Source organism: Pantherophis guttatus, chromosome 16 (assembly GCF_059756535.1).
Source record: "Pantherophis guttatus breed Tessera chromosome 16, ASM5975653v1, whole genome shotgun sequence".
Lineage (NCBI taxonomy): Eukaryota > Metazoa > Chordata > Lepidosauria > Squamata > Colubridae > Pantherophis > Pantherophis guttatus.
Window position 1 is genome coordinate 8,320,925 of NC_142078.1, and position 21,231 is coordinate 8,342,155.

Sequence of the window (21,231 nt, forward strand, 5' to 3'; positions counted from 1 at the left end):
TCTCCCTCCTTCGCCCCTGTCTCTCTCTCTCCCTCCCTCTCTCTCTTGTTCTCTCTCCTCTCTGTCTCTCTTTCTCTCTCTCCCTCCTTCGCCCCTGTCTCTCTCTCTCCCTCCCTCTCTCTCTCGTTCTCTCTCCTCTCTGTCTCTCCCTCCCTCGCCCCTCCTCTCTCTCATTCTCTCTTCTCTGTCTCTCCCTCCCTCGCTCCCTCTCTCTCGTTCTCTCTCCTCTCTGTCTCTCTCTCCTCTCTGTCTCTGTATCTCTCTCCCCCTCCCTCCCTCCCCCTCCCTCGCCTCTTCTCTCTATATGTATGTGTATACACACACACACATCTATATCTATCTATCTATCTATCTATCTATCTATCTATCTATCTATCTATCAATCATCTATCTATCTATACACATACATACATATACATATGCATTGGTATTTTGCTGTTAATTGCGAATTTGTGTCCGACCCATCACGACTCCATGGACAACGTTCCTCCAGGCTTTCCTGTCCTCTACCATCTTCTGGAGTCCATTTAAGCTCACGCCGACTGCTTCAGTGACTATGTATTGGTATATGTGTGCATATTTGTGTATATGTATATATATATCAGGGGTGAAATCCAGCAGGTTTTGACAGGTTCTGGAGAACCGGTAGCGGAAATTTTGAGTAGTTCGGAGAACTGGCAAATACCACCTCTGGCTGGTCCCAGAGTGGGGTGGAAATGGGGATTTTCCAGTATCCTTCCCTTGGAGTGGGGAGGGAATGGGGATTTTCCAGTATCCTTCCTTTGGAGTGGGGAGGGAATGGGGATTTTGCAGTATCCTTCCCTTGGAGTGGGGAGGGAATGGAGATTTTGCAGTATCCTTCCCCTGCCACGTCCACCAAGCCACACCCACAGAACCGGTAGTAAAAAAATTTGAATTTCACCACTGATATATATGTATGTGTGTGTCTGTAATGTATTTCTCTCTGTGTGTGTGTATATGTGTGTGAGTGTGTGTTTATATGTGTACATATGTATATGTACAATTCCCCTTTTGTGACCTTCTGATGGGCAAAACCAACAGCGAAGCTTTGAATAACCATGGATCTTACTCACTGAATCAACTGCAGTTACTCACTTAACAAATGCGGCAAGGAAGGTCCTAAAATGGGACAAAGCTCACTTAACCAAAGTTTCGCTTAGCAACGGAAAATTTGAGGCTCAATTGTGGTCATAAATCAAGGACTACCCTACATGTATTCCCATAAGCATAGATGTATATGCATTTTGTATTTTGTATATGCTCAGTGCTGGAATTTTTAGCTCTCCAAACTCAACCAGGGCTAGAGATTAAAGGCTGTCTCGTTGGTTTCCTACCCGTCCCTTGGTTGGAGATGTGGTAAATAATCTGTGACTACATTCAGCTCCCAAATGCCACGTTCCCTGATTGGCATGTGATTGAACTTTAATTGTTTCATCTGAAGATTGTTTATCTGCTTTCCCTCTGGCTAACTTCACTGTGATTCTCAGAGAACTGGATTCAGCCATTAGCGGCTTCCCTCTAATTTTCCTCTTGATCTTTGCAGGCAAACTCTGGCATTGGCACAGCTTCTGGTTTTGTTTTTAATTAAACAAGTTGCTTGAATTTAGAAAGAGAGAGCAAGAGAGAAGAAAGAGAGAGAGAACAGGAGAAAGAGAGAGAGAGAAAGTGAAAGAGGGAGAGAGTGAAAGAAAGAGAGAGAGAGAAAGAGAGAGAGAGAAAGAGAGAAAGAGGGAGAGAAAGAGAGAGAGAAAGAGAAAGAGAGAGAGTTAGAAAGAGAGAGAAGGAGGGAGAGAAAGAGAGAGAGAAAGAGTGTGAGACAAAGAGAACAAGTGAAAGAGTGAAAGAGAAAGAGAAAGAGGGAGAGAGAGAAAGAGAGAAAGAGAGTGTGAGAGAAAGAAAATGAGAGAGAGAGAGAGTGAGAGAAAGAGTGAGAGAGAGAGAGAGAGAGAAAGAGAGAGAGAAAGAGAGAGAGTGTGTGTGAGAGAGAGAGAGTGAGAGAAAGAAAACGAGAGAGAGATAAAGAAAGAGAGAGAGAGAGAGATTTATTCAATCTGCCTCTATCTCTGTCATTAGGCTTTAGTCAACCTTGAGCCAGTCAGGATCAAACTCCTGGCGGTGGGCAGAGTTAGCCTGCCATACTGCATTTTAATGATTGCACAGGAAGGAAGGAAGGAAGGAAGGAAGGAAGGAAGGAAGGAAGGAAGGAAAACAACAGTAGCACTTAGACTTATATACTGCTTCACAGTGCTTTACAGCCCTCTCTAAGCAGTTTACAGAACCCAACAATCTGGGTCCTCATTTTATTGAACTCAGAAGGATGAAAAGCTGAGTCTACCTTGAGCTGGTCAGGATCAGACTGCTGGCAATGGGCAGAATTAACCTGCAATACTGCATTCTAATCACTGTGCCACCAGGCGAAGGAAGGAAGGAAGGAAGGAAGGGAAGGAAGGAAGGAAGGAAGGAAGGAAGGAAGGAAGGAAGGAAGGAAGGAGAGAAGAGGGAGAGAAAGAAGGAAGGAAGGGAAAGAAGGGAAGGAAGTCTACCTTGAGCTGGTCAGGATCAAACTACTGGCAGTGGGCAGAGTCAGCCTGCAGTGTTGCATTCTAACCACTTTGCCCCCACAACTCTTGAGTCCTTTGAGATATTGAGTCCCATGCTATTGAACAGAACATGTTACGAACAATAAATCTTTCGCGTACCACTTTCGTTTGGTCCACATGGTTTTATTTCTTTACATTTTAGGCTGGTCACAATTTTTAATGTGTGTATTGCTGGAACATCCACTTAGAAATGAATTTATTTAAATCGTAAGGCTTTTTTTTTAACCCATTAAAGAAGGAGAGGAAAACATAATCCCATGGAAAGCTAGAGTAAAACCGAATGTGTATGTGCATAAGAGGTGGGGAGAAAAGAAAAAATGGAAAGAGAGACGGTGGGTATTTTTGGCTGTGTCTTTTTTTTTTTTTGCCTCTTAACAATATTTAACAAGGGAAAGGAACAAAGTCTTGCCGTGTTTTATCTCTTCTTCTTTTTTTTGTTCTCTAAAATACACGTTTTTCTCAAATGTCAAGAACTTCAAACCTCTCTTTGTAGAAGCTTCAAAACGAAGTGCCTGAACTGTGATGGAAACCTGTGGCTCAGGTGTTTGAACTTCTGAAGCTGTTGCAGCCAACTTTGCTTTGATATAAATTTGAGTTGGAGAGAGACGGGGGGGGGACCTAAGGGGAAGGGGGAAATCATATAACAAAACAAACTATATCAGGATATCCCCATGGACTTCTGAACAATGGAGAATCAGTTGCGCTGGAGGCTATGAGTTCTCCTGTGCATTCAAAAAAAATAAAATTAAATTAAAAAATAGCTCCTTAGAATTAATTCAGCTCTCACTGATCATCTTCTTTTATAGATAGATAGATAGATAGATAGATAGATAGATAGATAGATAGATAGATATAGATATAGAGATAGATAGATAGATAGATAGATAGATAGATAGATAGATAGATAGATAGATAGATAGATAGATACAGGGTAAGGCTGGCTGATGAGAGCTAAGAAGCTTGAAATAGATCTATACCAGTCTCCCTTTATTTCTTTATCAGTAAAATATATTTGGTCTATCTATCTATCTATCTATCTATCTATCTATCTATCTATCTATCTATCATCTATCTATATTTCGAATTTTTATTTTTTTATTTTTAAACAAAACATAAAAACATCCACATCCATTCCAATTACAAATAGTGTGTCGGTCGGTTACAAATCTTTTGTGCTTCATCTCATATTCATCATTACAAATTCTCTAATTTCTCGTATTATCAATCTAACATATATCTTTATATCATTATTCTCATTGGTCATTCATTTAACAATGGCATTTTCATCCCATTAAAATCATTTCCATAAATTGTATGATAACATCCGTTTCATATTTTATTTCCATGTTTTATTATCTAGCCATTGATAAAATAAATCCCATATCTTATAGTATTGTTTATCTTCCTGTTCTCTAATTTCAAATGTCAATTTGCTCATTTCAGCACATTCCATAATTTTCCTAATAACTTTCATCTTGTTTGAGCATTTCCTCATTTTTCCAATTTTTAGCAAACACAATTCTAGCCGCTGTCAATACATTCACAATCAGGTAACTCAATTCTCTGTTATATGTTTCTGGTAAGATCCCTAATTAAAAAAATAAAAAAAAATATTAAACAGTTTTTAAAAAATAGCTCCTTATAATTAATTCAACCATCGCTGGTCGTCTTCATTTTTTTTTAAAAAAAATAATTTTTATTAAACAGTTTTTTTTTTAAAAAAAATAATTTTTTACAATTTTCTTCTTTTCAACATTTTCACATCAGTAAACATTTTTTACATATCCGTTTTTCTCCCTTATGTCAATTTACTGTTCATACATATGATTCTAATGTTGATTTATATACATAAAGAAAACAATGTACTCAATTGTGAATTTGTGAACGCTCCAACACTGGAAGTTTTTAAGAAGAGGTTGGATAACCATTTGTCTGAAGTGGTGTAGGGTTTCCTGCCTAAGCAGGGGGTTGGACTAGAAGACCTCCAAGGTCCCTTCCAACTCTGTTATTCTATTCTATTCTATTCTATTCTATTCTATTCTATTCTATTCTATTCTATTCTATTCTATTCTATTCCCTTCCCTTCCCTTCCCTTCCCTTCCATTATTCTATTCCATTCCCTTCCATTATTCTATTCTATTCTATTCTATTCTATTCTATTCTATTCTATTCTATTCTATTCTATTCTATTCCATTCCATTCCCTTCCCTTCCCTTCCCTTCCCTTCCCTTCCCTTCCATTATTCTATTCCATTCCCTTCCATTATTCTATTCTATTCTATTCTATTCTATTCTATTCTATTCTATTCTATTCTATTCTATTCTATTCTATTCTATTCTATTCCATTCCCTTCCCTTCCCTTCCCTTCCCTTCCCTTCCCTTCCATTATTCTATTCCATTCCCTTCCATTATTCTATTCTATTCTATTCTATTCTATTCTATTCTATTCTATTCTATTCTATTCTATTCTATTCTATTCTTCCTCCTCCTCTTTTCTTTTCCACTTTCCTTCCTTCCTTCTTTCCTCTTTTCTTCCTCCCTCCCACCTTCCTACCTTCTCCATCTGCTTCCTTCCCTCTTCCTCCTCCTCTTTTCCTTCCCACTTTCCTTCCTTCCTTCTTTCCTCTTTTCTTCCTCCCTCCCTCCCTCCCTCCTACCTTCCTACCTTCTCCATCTCCTTCCTTCCCTCTTCCTCCTCCTCTTTTCCTTCCCACTTTCCTTCCTTCCTTCTTTCCTCTTTTCTTCCTCCCTCCCTCCCTCCCTCCTACCTTCCTACCTTCTCCATCTCCTTCCTTCTCTCTTCCTCCTCCTCTTTTCCTTCCCACTTTCCTTCCTTCCTTCTTTCCTCTTTTCTTCCTCCCTCCCTCCCTCCCTCCCACCTTCCTACTTTCTCCATCTCCTTCCTTCTCTCTTCCTCCTCCTCTTTTCCTTCCCACCTTCCTTCCTTCCTTCCTTCCTTCCTTCCTTCCTTCCTTCCTTCCTTCCTTCCTTCCTCTCCTCCTCTCTGCACTTCAGCTCTGATCTCTGTCACAGCATTTGAAAACAGCCTCATAATCAGTGTAATTGAAGATCAGGGTTAATGAGGATGCAAACATTTGTAAAAATCCTGCCTCCCCCGCCCTTATTAGACTGGCGGTCTGATATTAGATAAGGAAAACTGAAAATACATTTGCCTAATTAGAAGATGTATATTTGCCAAGCGATGGGAGAAAACATTTTTTTGCCCTTTCAGTATGAATGTACAATGTCTGTGTGTATGTGAGAACACACACGAAGACATATACCCAGCAATCATTAATTTTTTTCAACATTGTGGTCAACTCCGCATTAAAAAAAACCCCACTCTACTTTTAAGGCATTGTGTTAATTAAATATTCACCATGCTGAGATTGGTCACCAGTCTTGTGACTAGCATACATATAATAAACATTTGCTAATTGGTGATTCCTTCAAACTCGCAACTTTCTAGTTGCTCTGCTATTCCTGCACTATGGTATCTTTGTTGTTGTGCATACTGCACAGTTGTGTTTGTGTTCTGGGGGAGATGAAGATGAAAGAAAGGTTTTTTTAAAACCATGAAGTTTGTTCGGTTGTATCCTAACTGTCAGCACTTCAAGATGCATTTACTCTAGTGCTGACATAAGAAGGAGAAGCAGAGGCTTCTGGAAAGGGACGTTTGACTTTTCACCTACTTATTTTCCCTGGAGATAATATCCCCTAGGAGATGGGATGGGAGGGGGGAAATTCCTTTGAGCTGGAGCAGTAGATTAGGGGTAGAGTGACCTGGAAGATGGCCAATGAGTGCAGGGGAGTGGGGAACAGAAAGGGAGGGTTTTGGGTCTGGAAGTCAGTGTTGGCTGCGATGAAGTCGGAGTTAGAATGTCGTGCTTAATAAATGGGAGTTTTTCTTCAAAGACTTTGTTTGAAATGCAATTTATTTGAGACGACCTCGAAACCTGACACTAACTTGATTTTTTTTTTTTACAAATATCTCCTGGTGGTGAATATTTCCAACACACCTTCCTTCTCCTATTTTCTCCTCAACAAACCTTGTGAACAGGACTAGAACTCACAGTGTCCTGGTGATTGTTGTCATCCGCCACCTCTGCGGAGCTGGCAGCAGAGTCGGACAGTGAGGAGGCTGGGGAGGAACATGGGCCAGTCCTGGAGTCTGGGGAAGGCCTGGACGAGAGCTCTGCATCGGAGGCAGAGATGGGGCCAGGGCCATCCGGGTGCAATGCACAGACTCCAGAGCCCTCAGAGTCAGACAGCAGAGAGGCAGAAGAACAGGAGAAGCCTGTTCCTAGTGCACACATGCGCAGAGATGCCAGAAGGCAAGAGTAGCTAAAGCAAAAGGGACGACTCAGGAGTAAGGCCAGGAGATGATTGGCCCCTCCCATAAGGCTTAAAAAAGAAACAAAGGCACTTGGGCCTTTTTGCAGGAAAGCAACGTTGCTAACTCTGTTTCCAGTCGGCATCTCTTGTTTGTTTCTGAACTTCATGGGGCTTTGCCAAGTAAGACCTCTGGCAGGGTGTCAAAGAAGATAAAGGTTGGTGATTATCCCAAAGGACTACTTCCAAAGGACTTGTTTTGCAACTAATTGGGACTCAGCTGGGAATGAATGCAATTCTCAGCTGTTAGAATAAAATAGGTTTATTTGGGACTAGTTGTGCCTTGTAATGACTCAGTAAGCCTAAATCACAACAGTGATTGGCCCAAATTCACCCAGCCGGATTTCATGGCTAAGGCCGGACTAGAACTCACCAACATCTTGGTGATTATATGTGTACTTTTGGTTTTTCTTGCCTAAGTGTAAGACTTTACTTTTCTCTATGTTGAATTTCATTTTGTTAGACAGGGCCCAGTGTTCAAGATCCATCTTTTTCTGCCTCACCTTCTTTCTTTTTGTCTTGCAGGAAGCAGTTTTGTTGTGAGTGAGGGCAGCTACTTGGACATCTCGGACTGGCTGAATCCTGCAAAGCTCTCCCTGTATTATCAAATCAATGCCACCTCGCCATGGATCCGTGATCTTTGTGGGCAGAGAACGACGGACGCGTGCGAGCATCTCTGCGACGAAGAAACTGGTAAGTGGACAATCGGGGAAGCTCAGGTCTTCTGAATGGAGCTTTGTAGCCTTTTTCTTGAATTCAATTCCGAACATAATATCTCCTCTTCTGACCCAGCCAAGATGGGTTCTATCTGAATGATAGAAAAAATGGGTTTAAATGTTCATCAAGAATTGGTCTTCTCAATAAAGGAGAAGATTTTTGGGTTGAAGAATCAAGCCAAAAGGACATACAGTAGTGGCCAAAATGGTGGAAACCTTTTGGGGAAAAATGTATTTTTGAGGATTGATGGCTAATAACACCACTTTTTTTGGGAGTTTCAAGATAATCGTATTCCACTGCTGGAATGGCCTGGGAATAGCCCAGACCTTCACCCAATGGTGAAATCCAATTTTTTTTACTACCGGTTCTATGGGCGTGGCTTGGTGGGCGTGGCAGGGGAAGGATACTGCAAAATCTCCATTCCCACCCCACTTTGGGGCCAGCCAGAGGTGGTATTTGCCGGTTCTCCAAACTACTCAAAATTTCCACTACCGGTTCTCCAGAACCTGTCAGAACCTGCTGGATTTCACCCCTGCCTTAAGCCAATTGAATATCTATGGAGCCGACTAAAGAAACTTGTTAGTCAGAAGCGACCCAGCAATAAAACCCAGTTAATAGAAGCCATCATTCCATCTTGGTTTCACATGATAACAGCTGCAGAACTCAAAGACTTGGTTCACTCCATGGGAAGATGTTGTAAGGCCGTAATTCATGCTAAAGGTTACCCAGCTAAGGATTAAGGTGATCATTTTTGTATATCTCCTTTTTTCTATGTGTTTCACTTTTCTTCTTTATACTGTAACTGCTGTTCTAATAGCAAATACTTCATAAAATTGCATTACATTCTTGAATAAATTATCTTTCCATTGATATATAATTTTATGGTACTACTCCAAAAAAAAAAGTGGTGTTATTAGCTAGTTTTAGAAAAGACACTTTTCCCAAAAGGCTTCCACAATTTTGGCCATTCCTGTAGCTTCAATCTGATAAGATCTCTAAAAACTTAGAGCCTGAGTGGCACAGCAGACTAATGCTACTGTTAAAAGGTAGTATTTAGCTTCCAGCTGCCTGCAATTACTGCGAGTTCAATTCTCGCCAAGGCTCAAGGTTGACTCAGCCTTCCATCCTTTCTAAGGTAGGTAAAATGAGGACCCGGTTTGTGGGGGCAATAAGCTGACTTTGTAAAAATATACAAAAGGATGAAGGCTATTGCTTAACGCATTGTAAGCCGCCCTGAGTCTCCGGAGAAGGGCGGCATATAAATCTAAATCAATCAATCAATCAATCAATCAATCAATCAATCTGACCATTTGGGTTGAATAGAAGCGCACAGTTGATGTACATTTAATTTCTGTCCAAAACAACTTTGAAAGAACAATCTCGCTTCTAATCAAATAAACCCAATTTGCCATCTATGCACGGGAACAGATAACAGTAGCAATAGCACTGAGACTTATATACAGCCCACTCTAAGCAGTTTACACAATCAGCACTTTGCGCCCAACGATCTGCATCCACATTTTACCGACCTCAGAAGAACGGAAGGCTGAGTCAACTTTGAGCCGGTCAGGATCGAACTCCTGGCAGTAGGCAGAATTAAGCTGCAATACTGCATTCTAACCACTGCACCACCATGGCAAAGGAGGGAGGGAGGGAGGAGGGAAGGAAGGAAAGAAGGAAAGAAGGAAGGAAGGAAGGAAGGAAGGAAGGAAGGAAGGAAGGAAGGAAGGAAGGGAGGGAGGGAGGGAGGGAGGGCAATAACAGTAGCACTTAGTCTTATATACTGCTTCACAGTGTTTTACAGCCCTCTCTAAGCAGTTTACAGAGTCAGCCTCTTGCCCCCAATAATCTGGGTCCTCGTTTTACCAAGCTTGGAAGGATGAAAGGCTGAGTCAACTTTGAGCTGGTCAGGATCGAATTGATGGCAATGGGCAGAATTAACCTGCAATACTGCATTCTAATCACTGCACCACCATGGGAAGGAAGGAAAGGAAGGAAGGAAGGAAGGAAGGAAGGAAGGAAGGAAGGAAGGAAGGAGAAAAGAGTGGGAGAGAAAGAAGGAAGAAAGGGAAGGAAGCAAGCAATAGCATTTAAATTTATATACCTCTTCACAGTGCTTTACAGCCCTCTCTAAGAGGTTTACCGAGTCAGCCTCTTGCCTACCAACCTGGGAAGGATGGAAGGCTGAGTCAAACCTTGAGCCGGTGAGAATCAAACTGCTGACAGTCGGCAGAGTTAGCCTGCAGTACAGCCGTCTAACCACTGCGCCACCCAAGATCCTGAAAAGAGGGTCTTTGAGATCACATCATCCCTCCTCTCCCTTTTCCCTCTCCCCTATACTCCCAGCACATCTGCAGTGGGGTGACCTCTGATAAAAATCCCTGATGCTGGGAACTGGACTTGGCCTCATTCCAACAGTAATGTAGGCTCGGGCCTGAACAGATTGCTCTGAGCTGCCTTTCTCGGATAATTACCAGCAGAAGGTCAAAATGCAGGGAGAAAGACCTCCGCTTCCTGAAAACAAAGCTCCTTCTAACAGAATCAAGCTGCGTGCGTTGTTTGCACAACCAAGAGGGGTGTGTAAACCGCTTGGCGCTAGCACAACCCATCCGTAGCATTCTCCTTCCTGTTGCTAAACATCCTCCTGCTTAGAAAGCTGTCTTCAAAGCAGCTCTGGGCCGGGACAACCGGGGTTGAACGGAGGGTGTGAACTCAACCGTTGCGTTTTTTGCAAGCCATGATTTATAGCCGTGCGTGACCCTAGGAAGCCAGCTGATTGTGGCTTAATCAGCAAAGTCAAGTGGAAAAGCCCCGCTTAGGATGACGTGAACTTGAATGCTTGCAGAATGTAATCGTTAGGTTGAGATGGAAATACGGGCCGTCTTCAAACCTTGGCTTGCAGTTTTCACTGGGGAGTACCTGGCCTGTATTTCTGCACTGGGGAGAAATTAATTGTGTGTCAATTCACACTTAGCTAAATAAAGTATTCTATTTCTATTTCTTTCTATTTCTATTTCTATTTCTATTTCTATTTTTACTCTACTCTACTCTACTCTACTCTACTCTACTCTACTCTACTCTACTCTACTCTACTCTACTCTACTCTACTCTACCCTACCCTACCCTACCCTACCCTACCCTACTCCATTTCATTCTATTTCCATTTCCATTTCCATTTCCATTTCCATTTCTATTTTCTATTCCATTCTATTTCTACTCTACTCTACTCTACTCTACTCTACTCTACCCTACCCTACCCTACCCTACTCCAATTCATTCTATTTCCATTTCCATTTCCATTTCCATTTCCATTTCCATTTCCATTTCCATTTCTATTTCTATTTCTATTTTCTATTCCATTCTATTTCTACTCTACTCTACTCTACTCTACTCTACTCTACTCTACTCTACTCTACTCTACTCTACTCTACTCTACTCTACTCTACTCTACTCTACTCTATTCTATTCAAATGGTACTTCTGAATATCGGTCTCCCTAACCTTTTATTATATTTTCATGGATATAGAATTGTTTCCTCTCCACTTACATCAATACATCACGGAGGAATGGAAATGTATTAAGAATCATAAATCTGGATGTTGCAATGGAACCTAGCATTGATAGTTGGGTTCTAATGCCTGTTGCTTATTAGTAGTTACAAAGAATCACAACAATTCTGGGTGCCTGTTAAAGTGCAGATTTTCTTTGTGGGTTAGTGAAGGTAATCTGTGTTTTCTGCACTATGAAGTCTTACAAAGCCATTTTGAAATCCATAATTTAAACAACGGAGGAGGAGGAGGAGGGGAGGAGGAGGAGGAGGACTTTATGGGGTCCTTGGTGCTTTCTGAGCTTGGTGGTTTTCTTGCAGACCTTTCATTACCCATCTAGGTAACATCATCTGTGCTAGAAGAGGGTGGAGATCAAACCTCACTTCCTCCTAGCAATGATGATGCTACCTCATTGGGCAATGAAATGTGAGGAGGTGGAGGAGGAAGAGGAAGAGAAGATGGAGGAGGAGGAGGAAATGGAAGAGGAGGAGATGGAGGAGGAGGAGGAGATGGAGGAGCAGGAGGCGATGGAGGAGGAGGAGATGGAGAAGGGGAGGAGAAGGAGGACGAAAGCATGGAGGAGGAGAAGGAGGAGGAGGAGGAGGAGGGGAGGAGGACTTAAAATGCAGGGGAACTCCAGGTTCTGCCACTGTGGTGTAAAACGCCGCCATTAATTAATCCACTAATTAACCAACGAATAACAACAGTAACATCTTTATATCTTACAAGGATGCTCCCTTCTCTGCTCTTCTCCAATCTGGGTGTTTTTTTTTTTTCTTGTTTTCTTTTCCCCCCAAGTCTGGCTGATTTGTAGAACATATATTTGTTATTCTGTAAGTGTGAGGGATTAATGACCCAGGCAGATAAAAACTCGGGAGGGAAGAAATGACTTATTAAGGAGCCGCTTCGATTGGCAAACCCTACCCTAAAAACAAACCGAGAACGGAGCCCGGGACCTCCCCCTCTTCCACATCCCGCTCTGCCTCCCCAAGCCAAGAGGGATGCCTTCCTGCCAAGTCATTCCTTTCCCCCCACCTTTCCTAAATCCCACCTCCCCACACACTCCTATTCCCCTTGCTGGAAAGGTTACCTTTAGAAACCTGGCATCATGAATCAGAAAGTTAGCAGCCTTCTAGCAGCTCGTAAATCAGGTCTCGGGTGTCGCCGGGACGAATAATCTTTTAATATCAAGACGTGCTTAAGACGGTGAATATTTTATGAAAGAGCGGCTGCAGTTTAGCATGTCATTAGTCCTGTCTTGGTTCCCCTCCACCTCTTCCTTCTTTTGGAGTTATCCTCTCCCATCCACACACCCTCCATGACGCAGAGAGGGATGGAGCCCATTAAATGGTTCGTGTGATGTGTTGTCGCCAGGGTGGGGGTTATTATATTATTGTAATATTCATTTATTATATGATTTATAATATTGCACGATTGATTTATTACAGGACTATTCCCTTTTATTGTTTTGTTTTGTTTTTAATTTTTGATTGATATGCCGCCCTTCTCCGGAGACTCAGGGCGGCTTACAATGCGCTAAGCAATAGCCTTCATCCTTTTGTATATTTTTATACAAAGTCAGCTTATTGCCCCCACAAACTGGGTCCTCAATTTACCTATCTTAGAAAGGATGGAAGGCTGAGTCAACCTTGAGCCTGGCGAGATTCGATCTTACTTTAATTGCAGACAGCTGGTGTTAAATTACAGTGCTTAGTCTGTTGAGCTATCCAGGCTCCTTATGGTTTTATGGTTTTATATATGACTTTATGGTTTTGATATTCCTCTAAGCCTCCTGGGTTCCCATGTGCGAATAGGCAGCAATATAAATTTCCTAAAATAAAAATAAAAATAAATAAATAATTAAATAGAGTAGAGTAGAGTAGAGTAGAGTAGAGTAGAGTAGAGTAGAGTAGAGTAGAGTAGAGTAGAGTATAATAACTCTACTCTACTCTACTAATGTTGAAAGGGACATTGGAGGTCTTCTAGTCCAACCCTCTGCTTAGGGAGAAAACCCTACAGCACTTCAGACAAATGGTTATCCAACCTCTTCTTTTTTTTTTTATTGCAAAAGTTTTACAATTACATTTTCACCCTTTTTTTTTTCACCCCCCCACCTCCCTCCCCAAACTTCCCGTCCTCCCTAACCCTCCCTAACCCTCCCCCCCCGGACTTCCCTATTATGTACTCATAACTAATAACACTGATATATATACCTGAACCCATCCCTCCCCCTATATAATTTTCCCTCTTTATCTCTTTACATTAAGATATTTCTAATACATTGTTTTCAAATAAAAGCTATTTGATACTTTCTAATTTGATATTTGTTCTGAACATATTCTATCCACCTTTTCCATTCCCATTCATAAGTCTCTTGTGAACAATCTTTTAAATATGCTGAAATCTTCGCCATCTCTGCAAAACTGGCCATCTTCGAAGTCCATTCCTCGATAGTAGGCAAAACTTCATTCTTCCAATATTTACCTATCAACAATCTTGCTGCTGTTATCATATACAATATCAATTTTGTTTCACCCAATGTAAAACCCTTAACTATGCCCAATAAAAACAGTTGTGGAGAAAATTGAATTTTTTTCTTCAATACATTCTGCATGACCCACCAAATTTTTATCCAAAAAGCCTTAACTTTCCTACAGGTCCACCAAACATGATAATACGTAGCATCCAAACATTCACATCTCCAACATTTTGGCTGAACATTAGGGTACATACATGACAACTTTTTAGGATCTAGATGCCATCTATAAAACATTTTATAAAAATTTTCCCTCAGATTCTGCGACTGTGTAAATTTAACATTCTGAACCCAAATTTTTTCCCATGTTTCTAACATCACTGGTTCTTCAAAATTTTGTGCCCACTTAATCATGCAATCTTTAACTAATTCCGTTTCTGAATCCCTTTCTAGCAAAACATTATAAAGCCTTTTAATATGCATTGGACCTTTCTCTCTTATATGTCTAACCAATTCTTCCTCATGCAACATAATACCAGTTTTTTGGTCCTCTTTCCATCTCAATTGTAATTGATTATATTGTAACCAGGTTAAATTAATCCCTTCGTCCAACAGTGTCTGCAATGTCTTCAGCTGCCATCTGCCCGCATCTGTAAAAATAACCTCTTTGTATAAAAACCCCCCGAGTGACATTATATTTGTATTCCACAAGGTATGACCAAGATCCAGCCATAGCGGTATTTTATAATCCCATTTGAGTCGGTGCTTCTTCCAAACTCTCATCAAAGAGTCTCTAAGTATATGACTTTTAAATACTTTATCAACTTTGTCATCATAAAATAGGTAAGCATGCCATCCAAATTCAAGATCAAAACTTTCTGCATTCAATATTCCAGCCTTTTTACTTCCAAACCAATCACTTGTTAAAGTTAAAGCTACTGCATCATAATATAACTGCAGGTTTGGAAGTTTAAGGCCTCCTCTTTCTGGAACATCTTGCATAATTTTCAATTTCACTCTCGGCTTTTTCTCGTTCCAGACAAACTTATTAAGTCCAGTTTGCCAAACTTTCAGTTGTTTATCACTTTTAAGCACCGGAATCATTTGAAACAAAAACAGAAATCTTGGCAAAATGTTCATCTTAACTGCTGCTATTCTTCCAAGTAAAGACAGTTGCAGCTTTTTCCAAGTCTCCATGTCTTTCTGAACCTCTCGCCACAACACCTCATAGTTATTTTGAAACAATTTCATATTTGATTCTGCAACCTGAACTCCAAGATATTTTACCTTAGGTACAATTTCAAAACCTGCCCTCCTTTCAAGCTCATGTTTACGATCTTGTGTCATATTTTTGATTATCATTTTAGTCTTTTTTGAATTCAGTCTAAAACCTGAAACTCTACCATAGTCTTGTATAATGTCGTTCATCAGGATTATTGATTCCATTGGTTGTGATAGGGTAACCACCAGATCATCTGCAAATGCCTTTATTCTATAATCCTCTTGCCTTATCATTATACCTTTCAAAATTTTTGAGTCCCGTATTGTATTTAGCAAGACTTCCAATGTTAAAATAAATAAGAGTGGGGACAACGGACATCCCTGTCTTGTTCCTTTTTCAATTTTAAACTCTGTCGTCAAACTTCCATTAATAATAATCTGTGCTTTTTGCTCTTGATAAATTGCTGAGATTGCCTGTATAAATTGGTCCCCAAAGCCCATCTTTTTTAAAGTCTTTAGTAGAAAATTCCAATCCACTCTATCAAAGGCCTTCTCCGCATCCAAAAAAACCAGCACTGCAGAAATCTGTTTATTCTTATCAAGATATTCCAATAAGTCTATTACTTGCCTTACATTGTCCTTCATGTATCTGCCCTCAATAAATCCCGCTTGGTCCTCATGAATCACCTTTTGGATTACTGGCATCAACCTGTTGGCTAATACCTTCGCATAAATTTTATAGTCTGTGTTCAAAAGAGATATTGGTCTGTAGTTCTCTGGTTTTTTAGGACCAACTTGTTCCTTTGGTATCAAAGATATATAAGCAGTTGTCCAAGATGGGGGTATTTTACCCCCTTGTTGAATATTGCAAAATAAATCTCTAAGTTGTCCCACCATTTCAGCTTGTAAAGTTTTGTAATACACTGCAGTCAAACCATCCGTGCCAGGAGCTTTGGCTGTTTTTAGCTGTTTAATTGCTGCTATTATCTCCTCCTCTGTTATAAGATAATTCATTCTTTCCTTTTGTTGATCAGTAATTTTTGTAACTCTCTTATCCTTTAAATATTTTTCTATAAGTCCATTCTGCACCTCTTCTTTAGCATATAGTTTAGTATAATAATCCACAAAAGCTTCTTTAATTAATTTTTGTTGAAAGATTTCTTTCCCTCCAATATCAATACTGTCAATAGTCCGTATACTTTGTTTTTTCCTCAGTGTGTAGGCCAACCATCTGCCCGGTTTATTAGCATTGCAAAATGTATTATGCTTCGCGTATTGTAAGCTTGTTGCAACTTGTTCCGCCATAAGCATTTGGAATTGGTCTTTCAAAAGTTTTATAGCACTTCGTATTCTTTCATCTGTTGGGTTTTTAATAAGTAACTGTTCTTTATTCTTTATTTCCATTTCCAACTCAGATCTTTTCTTTTGTCGGAACAGTCTATGTTTAGAATTCATGTAGATAAGTACCCCTCTCATATAAGCTTTACTTGCGTCCCAAACAATTTCAACTGGGGTACCTTTATTCAAATTTATTTCAAAAAATTCTTTCAAATGCTTTTTAAGTTCTATTATATTTTTTTCATATCTAAACAAGTTCTCATTTAATCTCCAAGAACGTCTCTCAACCTTATCCATCTCGATTTCTATCCATACAGGACTATGATCAGTCAAAGTTCTTGGAAAAATCTTTGTTCTTTTTGTCTTAACAAGTAGATCATTTGACAACAAGATAAAATCAATCCTAGAAAAGGATCTATGTCTATCAGAAAAGAAAGTGTAATCCAATTCATTTGGATTATGTATTCTCCAAACATCTTTTAGTTCCATATCTTCTTTCATATCAAAAAAGGTCTGTGGTAATCTAATTCTAGACTTTGCCAAGCTCTTTTTATCTAATTTAGAATCAATTACTCCATTCCAATCTCCCATGATTAAAATAGATCTGTAGTCCCATTGCAATATTTTAGTATGTAACATCTTGTAAAAATAATCCTGTTGTTGGTTGGGAGCATAAATTCCAATCAAAAGAATTTGACCATTTGCTGTAAACAATTCAATTGCTACAAACCTACCATCTTGATCTACTTCTATAACTTTTGCTGTTAATTTTTTATTTACATAAATAACCACACCATTCTTTTTCTGCGAGGTTGAAGATATATAATGTGCTCCTAGTTTTGAGTTTATCAAATATTTTTGATCTTGAGTTGTGATATGCGTTTCTTGTAAACATATTATATCATTATTAAATTGTTTCAAATATGTAAATAATTTCTTCCTTTTCTGTGCTGAATTCAACCCATTGACATTCCAAGATAAACACTTAAAGGTCATTAGCCTCTTTCTGGAGCGCAGAGCAATATGCTTGAAGTTCATCCGAGAGCTTCGATCTCGCTCCTCCCATAGCTCCAATCTCTTGTGCAGTGCTCTTAACTGCCTTCTTGTCTTGTCTTTCCTGTTGTTGTTGTTGCTTTTGTTTAAGTAGCTTGGATTGAGCTCTAGTTATACGTTGATCTTTAACTTCAGTCAACTGAATCAACCTCTTCTTAAAAACTTCCAGTGTTGGAGCGTTCACAACTTCTGGAGGCAAGTTGTTCCACTGATTAATTGTTCTAACTGTCAGGAAATTCCTCCTTAGTTCTAGGTTGCTTCTCTCCTTGATTAGTTTCCACCCATTGCTTCTTGTCCTGCCCTCAGGTGCTTTGGAGAATAGCTTGACTCCCTTTTCTTTGTGGCAGCCCCTGAGATATTGGAAGACTGCTATCATGTCTCCCCTAGTCCTTCTTTTCATTAAACTAGACATACCCAGTTTCTGCAACCGTTCTTTATATGTTTTAGCCTCCAGTCCCCTCATCCTCTTTGTTGCTCTTCTCTGCACTCTTCCTAGAGTCCCCACATCTTTTTATACATCGTGGCGACCAAATATTTCATATTGAAAAAGCTAGCTGAATCTTTTGAGGAAGTTTACGGTTAGGATTCCGGTTCATTAGAGATTTGACAAACGAATAGCTACTCTGATCTTGCCCAGGTCTCTTGAAGATGGAGACAAGCTTGGAAATATTTATTATTACAGGATCTGGTCACACAAGGTCGGAAGTGTTCACCTGGCATTTGGCCTCCTCTCACAACTCACCAAAGCCTTGGCAATCCTGAAGCCTGTAAACCGAGCTTGAGAGTTATAATGAATAGGGGTGGCAGGAAGCCCGTCTAACTTAGGCACAATTTATTACTCATTAAATCTGGGAAAAGTTTAGGAGGAGGGAGGAGGAGTGGCAGGTCTGTGGAAGAGGTGAATAGAAGACCAGCGAGGAGATGAAGAGGGTTTTGAATGATTTCACTGAACGTAGAATAATAGAGTTGGAAGGGACCTTGGAGGTCATCTAGTCCAACCCCCTGCTTAGGCAGGAGTCCCTACACTACTTCAGACAAAGGGCTGTCCAGTCTCTTCTTGAAAACCTCCAGTGATGGAGCACCCACAACTTCTGGAGGCAAGTAGTTCCACTGGTTCATTGTTCTTATTGTCAGGAAATTTCTCCTTAGTTCTAAGTTGCTTCTCTCCTTGATGAGTTTTCACCCATTGCTTCTTGTCCTGCCTTCAGGTGCTTTGGAGAATAGCTTGACTCCCTCTTCTTTGCAGCCCCTGAGATATTGGAAGGCGGCTATCATGTCTCCCCTAGTCCTTCTTTTCATTAAACTAGCCATGCCCAATTCCAGCAACCATTCTTTATAGGTTTTAGCCTCCAGTCCCCTAATCCTCTTTGTTGCTCTTCTCTGCACTTTTTCCAGAGATGGTGCTGACAGAGCCCTAAGTTTGATCCAAACCTTCTTTGCTGTTCAAATAGAATAACAGAGAATAGAATAGAACAGAATAGAATAACAGAGAATAGAATAGAATAGAATAGAATAGAATAGAATAGAATAGAATAGAATAGAATAGAATAGAATAACAGAGTCGGAAGGGTACCTTGGAGGTCTTCTAGTCCAACCCCCTGCTCAGGCAGGAAACCCTACACCACTTCAGACCAATGATTATCCAACGTCTTCTTCAAAACTCCCAGTGTTGGAGCATTCACAACTTCTGGAGGCAACTTTTGTTCCACTGATGAATTGTTCTCACTGTCGGGAAATTTCTCCTTAGTTCTTAGTTGCTTCTCTCCTTGATGAGTTTCCACCCATCGCTTCTTGCAAATGAATGAATGAATGAATGAATGAATGAATGAATGAATGAATGAATAAATTAATTAATTAATTAATTAATAGACAACCTCAACCAGATGAATTGTACTTTGGTTGCCTTGGGTGGAAATAAAAAAAAAAGGAGTGTGGGTGAGAAACCATGGTTGGTATTGACTTACTTTCCCTACCGGTTTGCAAATGTGAGTCCATGCATGCATCCGGCCTTCCGCGTATGCCCTTTGCTAGCGCACGTGCCTTCCGCGTGTGCCCCCGCCCTCAAAAACGTGCCTAAATAGGATGGCATAGAGCCAGGGTGGGTAGGTGGGTCCACCCACGATTTCCGCTACCGGTTCGGACAAACTGATCTGAACCGGCTGAATACCACCAAAGAACCCCAAAGCAAAATAGCCAATTCCTGGGAGCAAAGTCTTTTCAGTCTGTTTGAAGGCCCTTTGATCACAGCCTTGTATTTATCACATTGTGTTAGATTCCCCAACAGAAACAACATTGGTGCCAAGCCAAAAAGGCAGGAGAAGGGGTGTCATTTAGGTATCTTCCTTGAACTATTTCTCGACTGGGGAGCTTTGAAGCTAAGAAATACTTCTATTTCTGTACATAATTATATTTATATATTTCTCAATGTCATACAGGTAAACCACACCTTACAAAAAAAAGTCTGTTTATTTTTGTTGGGTATAATGCCAGAGGGTTATGATAAAGGGACAATTTATTTAGTTTTGCATGTACTGACAGCAGCAAGGACTGTATTTGCACAGGATTGGAAAAATGAGAACACTCCCATCAGATGAGGATATAATTAGGAAAATTTTAGACTGTGCAGAGATGGACAGATTGACTTTAAAAATAAAAGGCAAAGGAGACACAGAATATTGCTTGATATGGAATAGATTTTATGAGTGGTTAGAGACAATTAGATGAAGAAAGATTATTGCTATGTGTGAATTAAATAGAAAGATGATTTATAATTATAAATATGCCAATATAATTAACAGAATCATAAATAAGCTAATATAAAGAGAAACTGTTCTGTTCTGTTATTACTATTGTTACCAGTATATGTATTAATATTTCTTTTTGTTCTCGCTTTGTTTTTCTTTTGTAAATGATGTACCCTGACAATACACTATATTCAAAATGTTTATGAATAATATATATGTCTGTTTAGTGAACGAAGCACTGAAAAAAGTATGTTCTGTTTTTTCACACTTATGACCATTGAAGCATTCACACGGCCACCTGATTTACATTCGGCTAACATTTGGCTAACAGACTCCCCTTTATGATGATGTCCAGGGGTCGCGGGATCCTCTTTTTGCGACCGTCGATAGGGAAACCAGATTCCCTTAACAGCCATGTGACTCACTTAACAACTGCAGTGAGTCACTATGGTCATAAAGGTCGTAAAACAGGGCAAAACTCACTGAACGGATGTCTCATTTAGCAACAGAAATGTTGGACTCCATGGTGGTTGTAAGTCGGGGACTGTCTGTTTTTTTTTTTTCTAATTTTTTTATCATTTTAATTTCTAACTTCTCATTCCGGCAATCGCTACATCAGTGCTACCTTAACCAGAAGTCTGTGTGAATTATTTATTGATGCTGTAGAGCCAATGCATTAAAAAAAAAATCTTTGTTAGTTTTGATAAAGAGTTATTTAACATGCATGGCTGCATCAGTCTGTTATTAACAGGGTGAAAAAGACCTCGGAAATTCCTGAGGCTACACATTGCGTAGCTGTTTTATATATGTGGTAGAGAGAGAGAGAGTTAGTGAGGAATAGAATATAATATAATAAGAGAAAGAATGGAATGGAGTGGAGTGGAGTGGAGCGGAGTAGAGCGGAGCGGAGCAGAGTGAGGAGAGGAGAGGAGGGGACGGGAGGGGAGGGGAGGGGAGGGAAGGGAAGGGAAGGGTAGGGTAGGGTAGGGTAGGGTAGGGTAGGGTAGGGTAGGGTAGGGCAGGATAGGATAGATATGGAATTTGGAGTAGAGTATAGAGTAGAATAGAATAGAATAGAATAGAATAGAATAGAATAGAATAGAATAGAATAGAATAGAATA

General features: G+C 40.1%; 1 protein-coding gene across 5 annotated transcripts in view; it reads left to right on the forward strand.

Annotated features, from left to right (window-relative positions):
* ASTN2 (astrotactin 2) overlaps nt 1–21,231 on the forward strand; it is a 433,657-nt gene that overhangs the window by 201,035 nt on the left and 211,391 nt on the right. For all 5 annotated transcript variants that reach the window (XM_087880005.1, XM_087880006.1, XM_087880007.1 and 2 more), the window contains exon 7: nt 7,539–7,706. In XM_087880005.1, the coding sequence (XP_087736131.1) occupies nt 7,539–7,706 (168 nt within the window). The remainder of the gene's footprint in view (nt 1–7,538; nt 7,707–21,231) is intronic.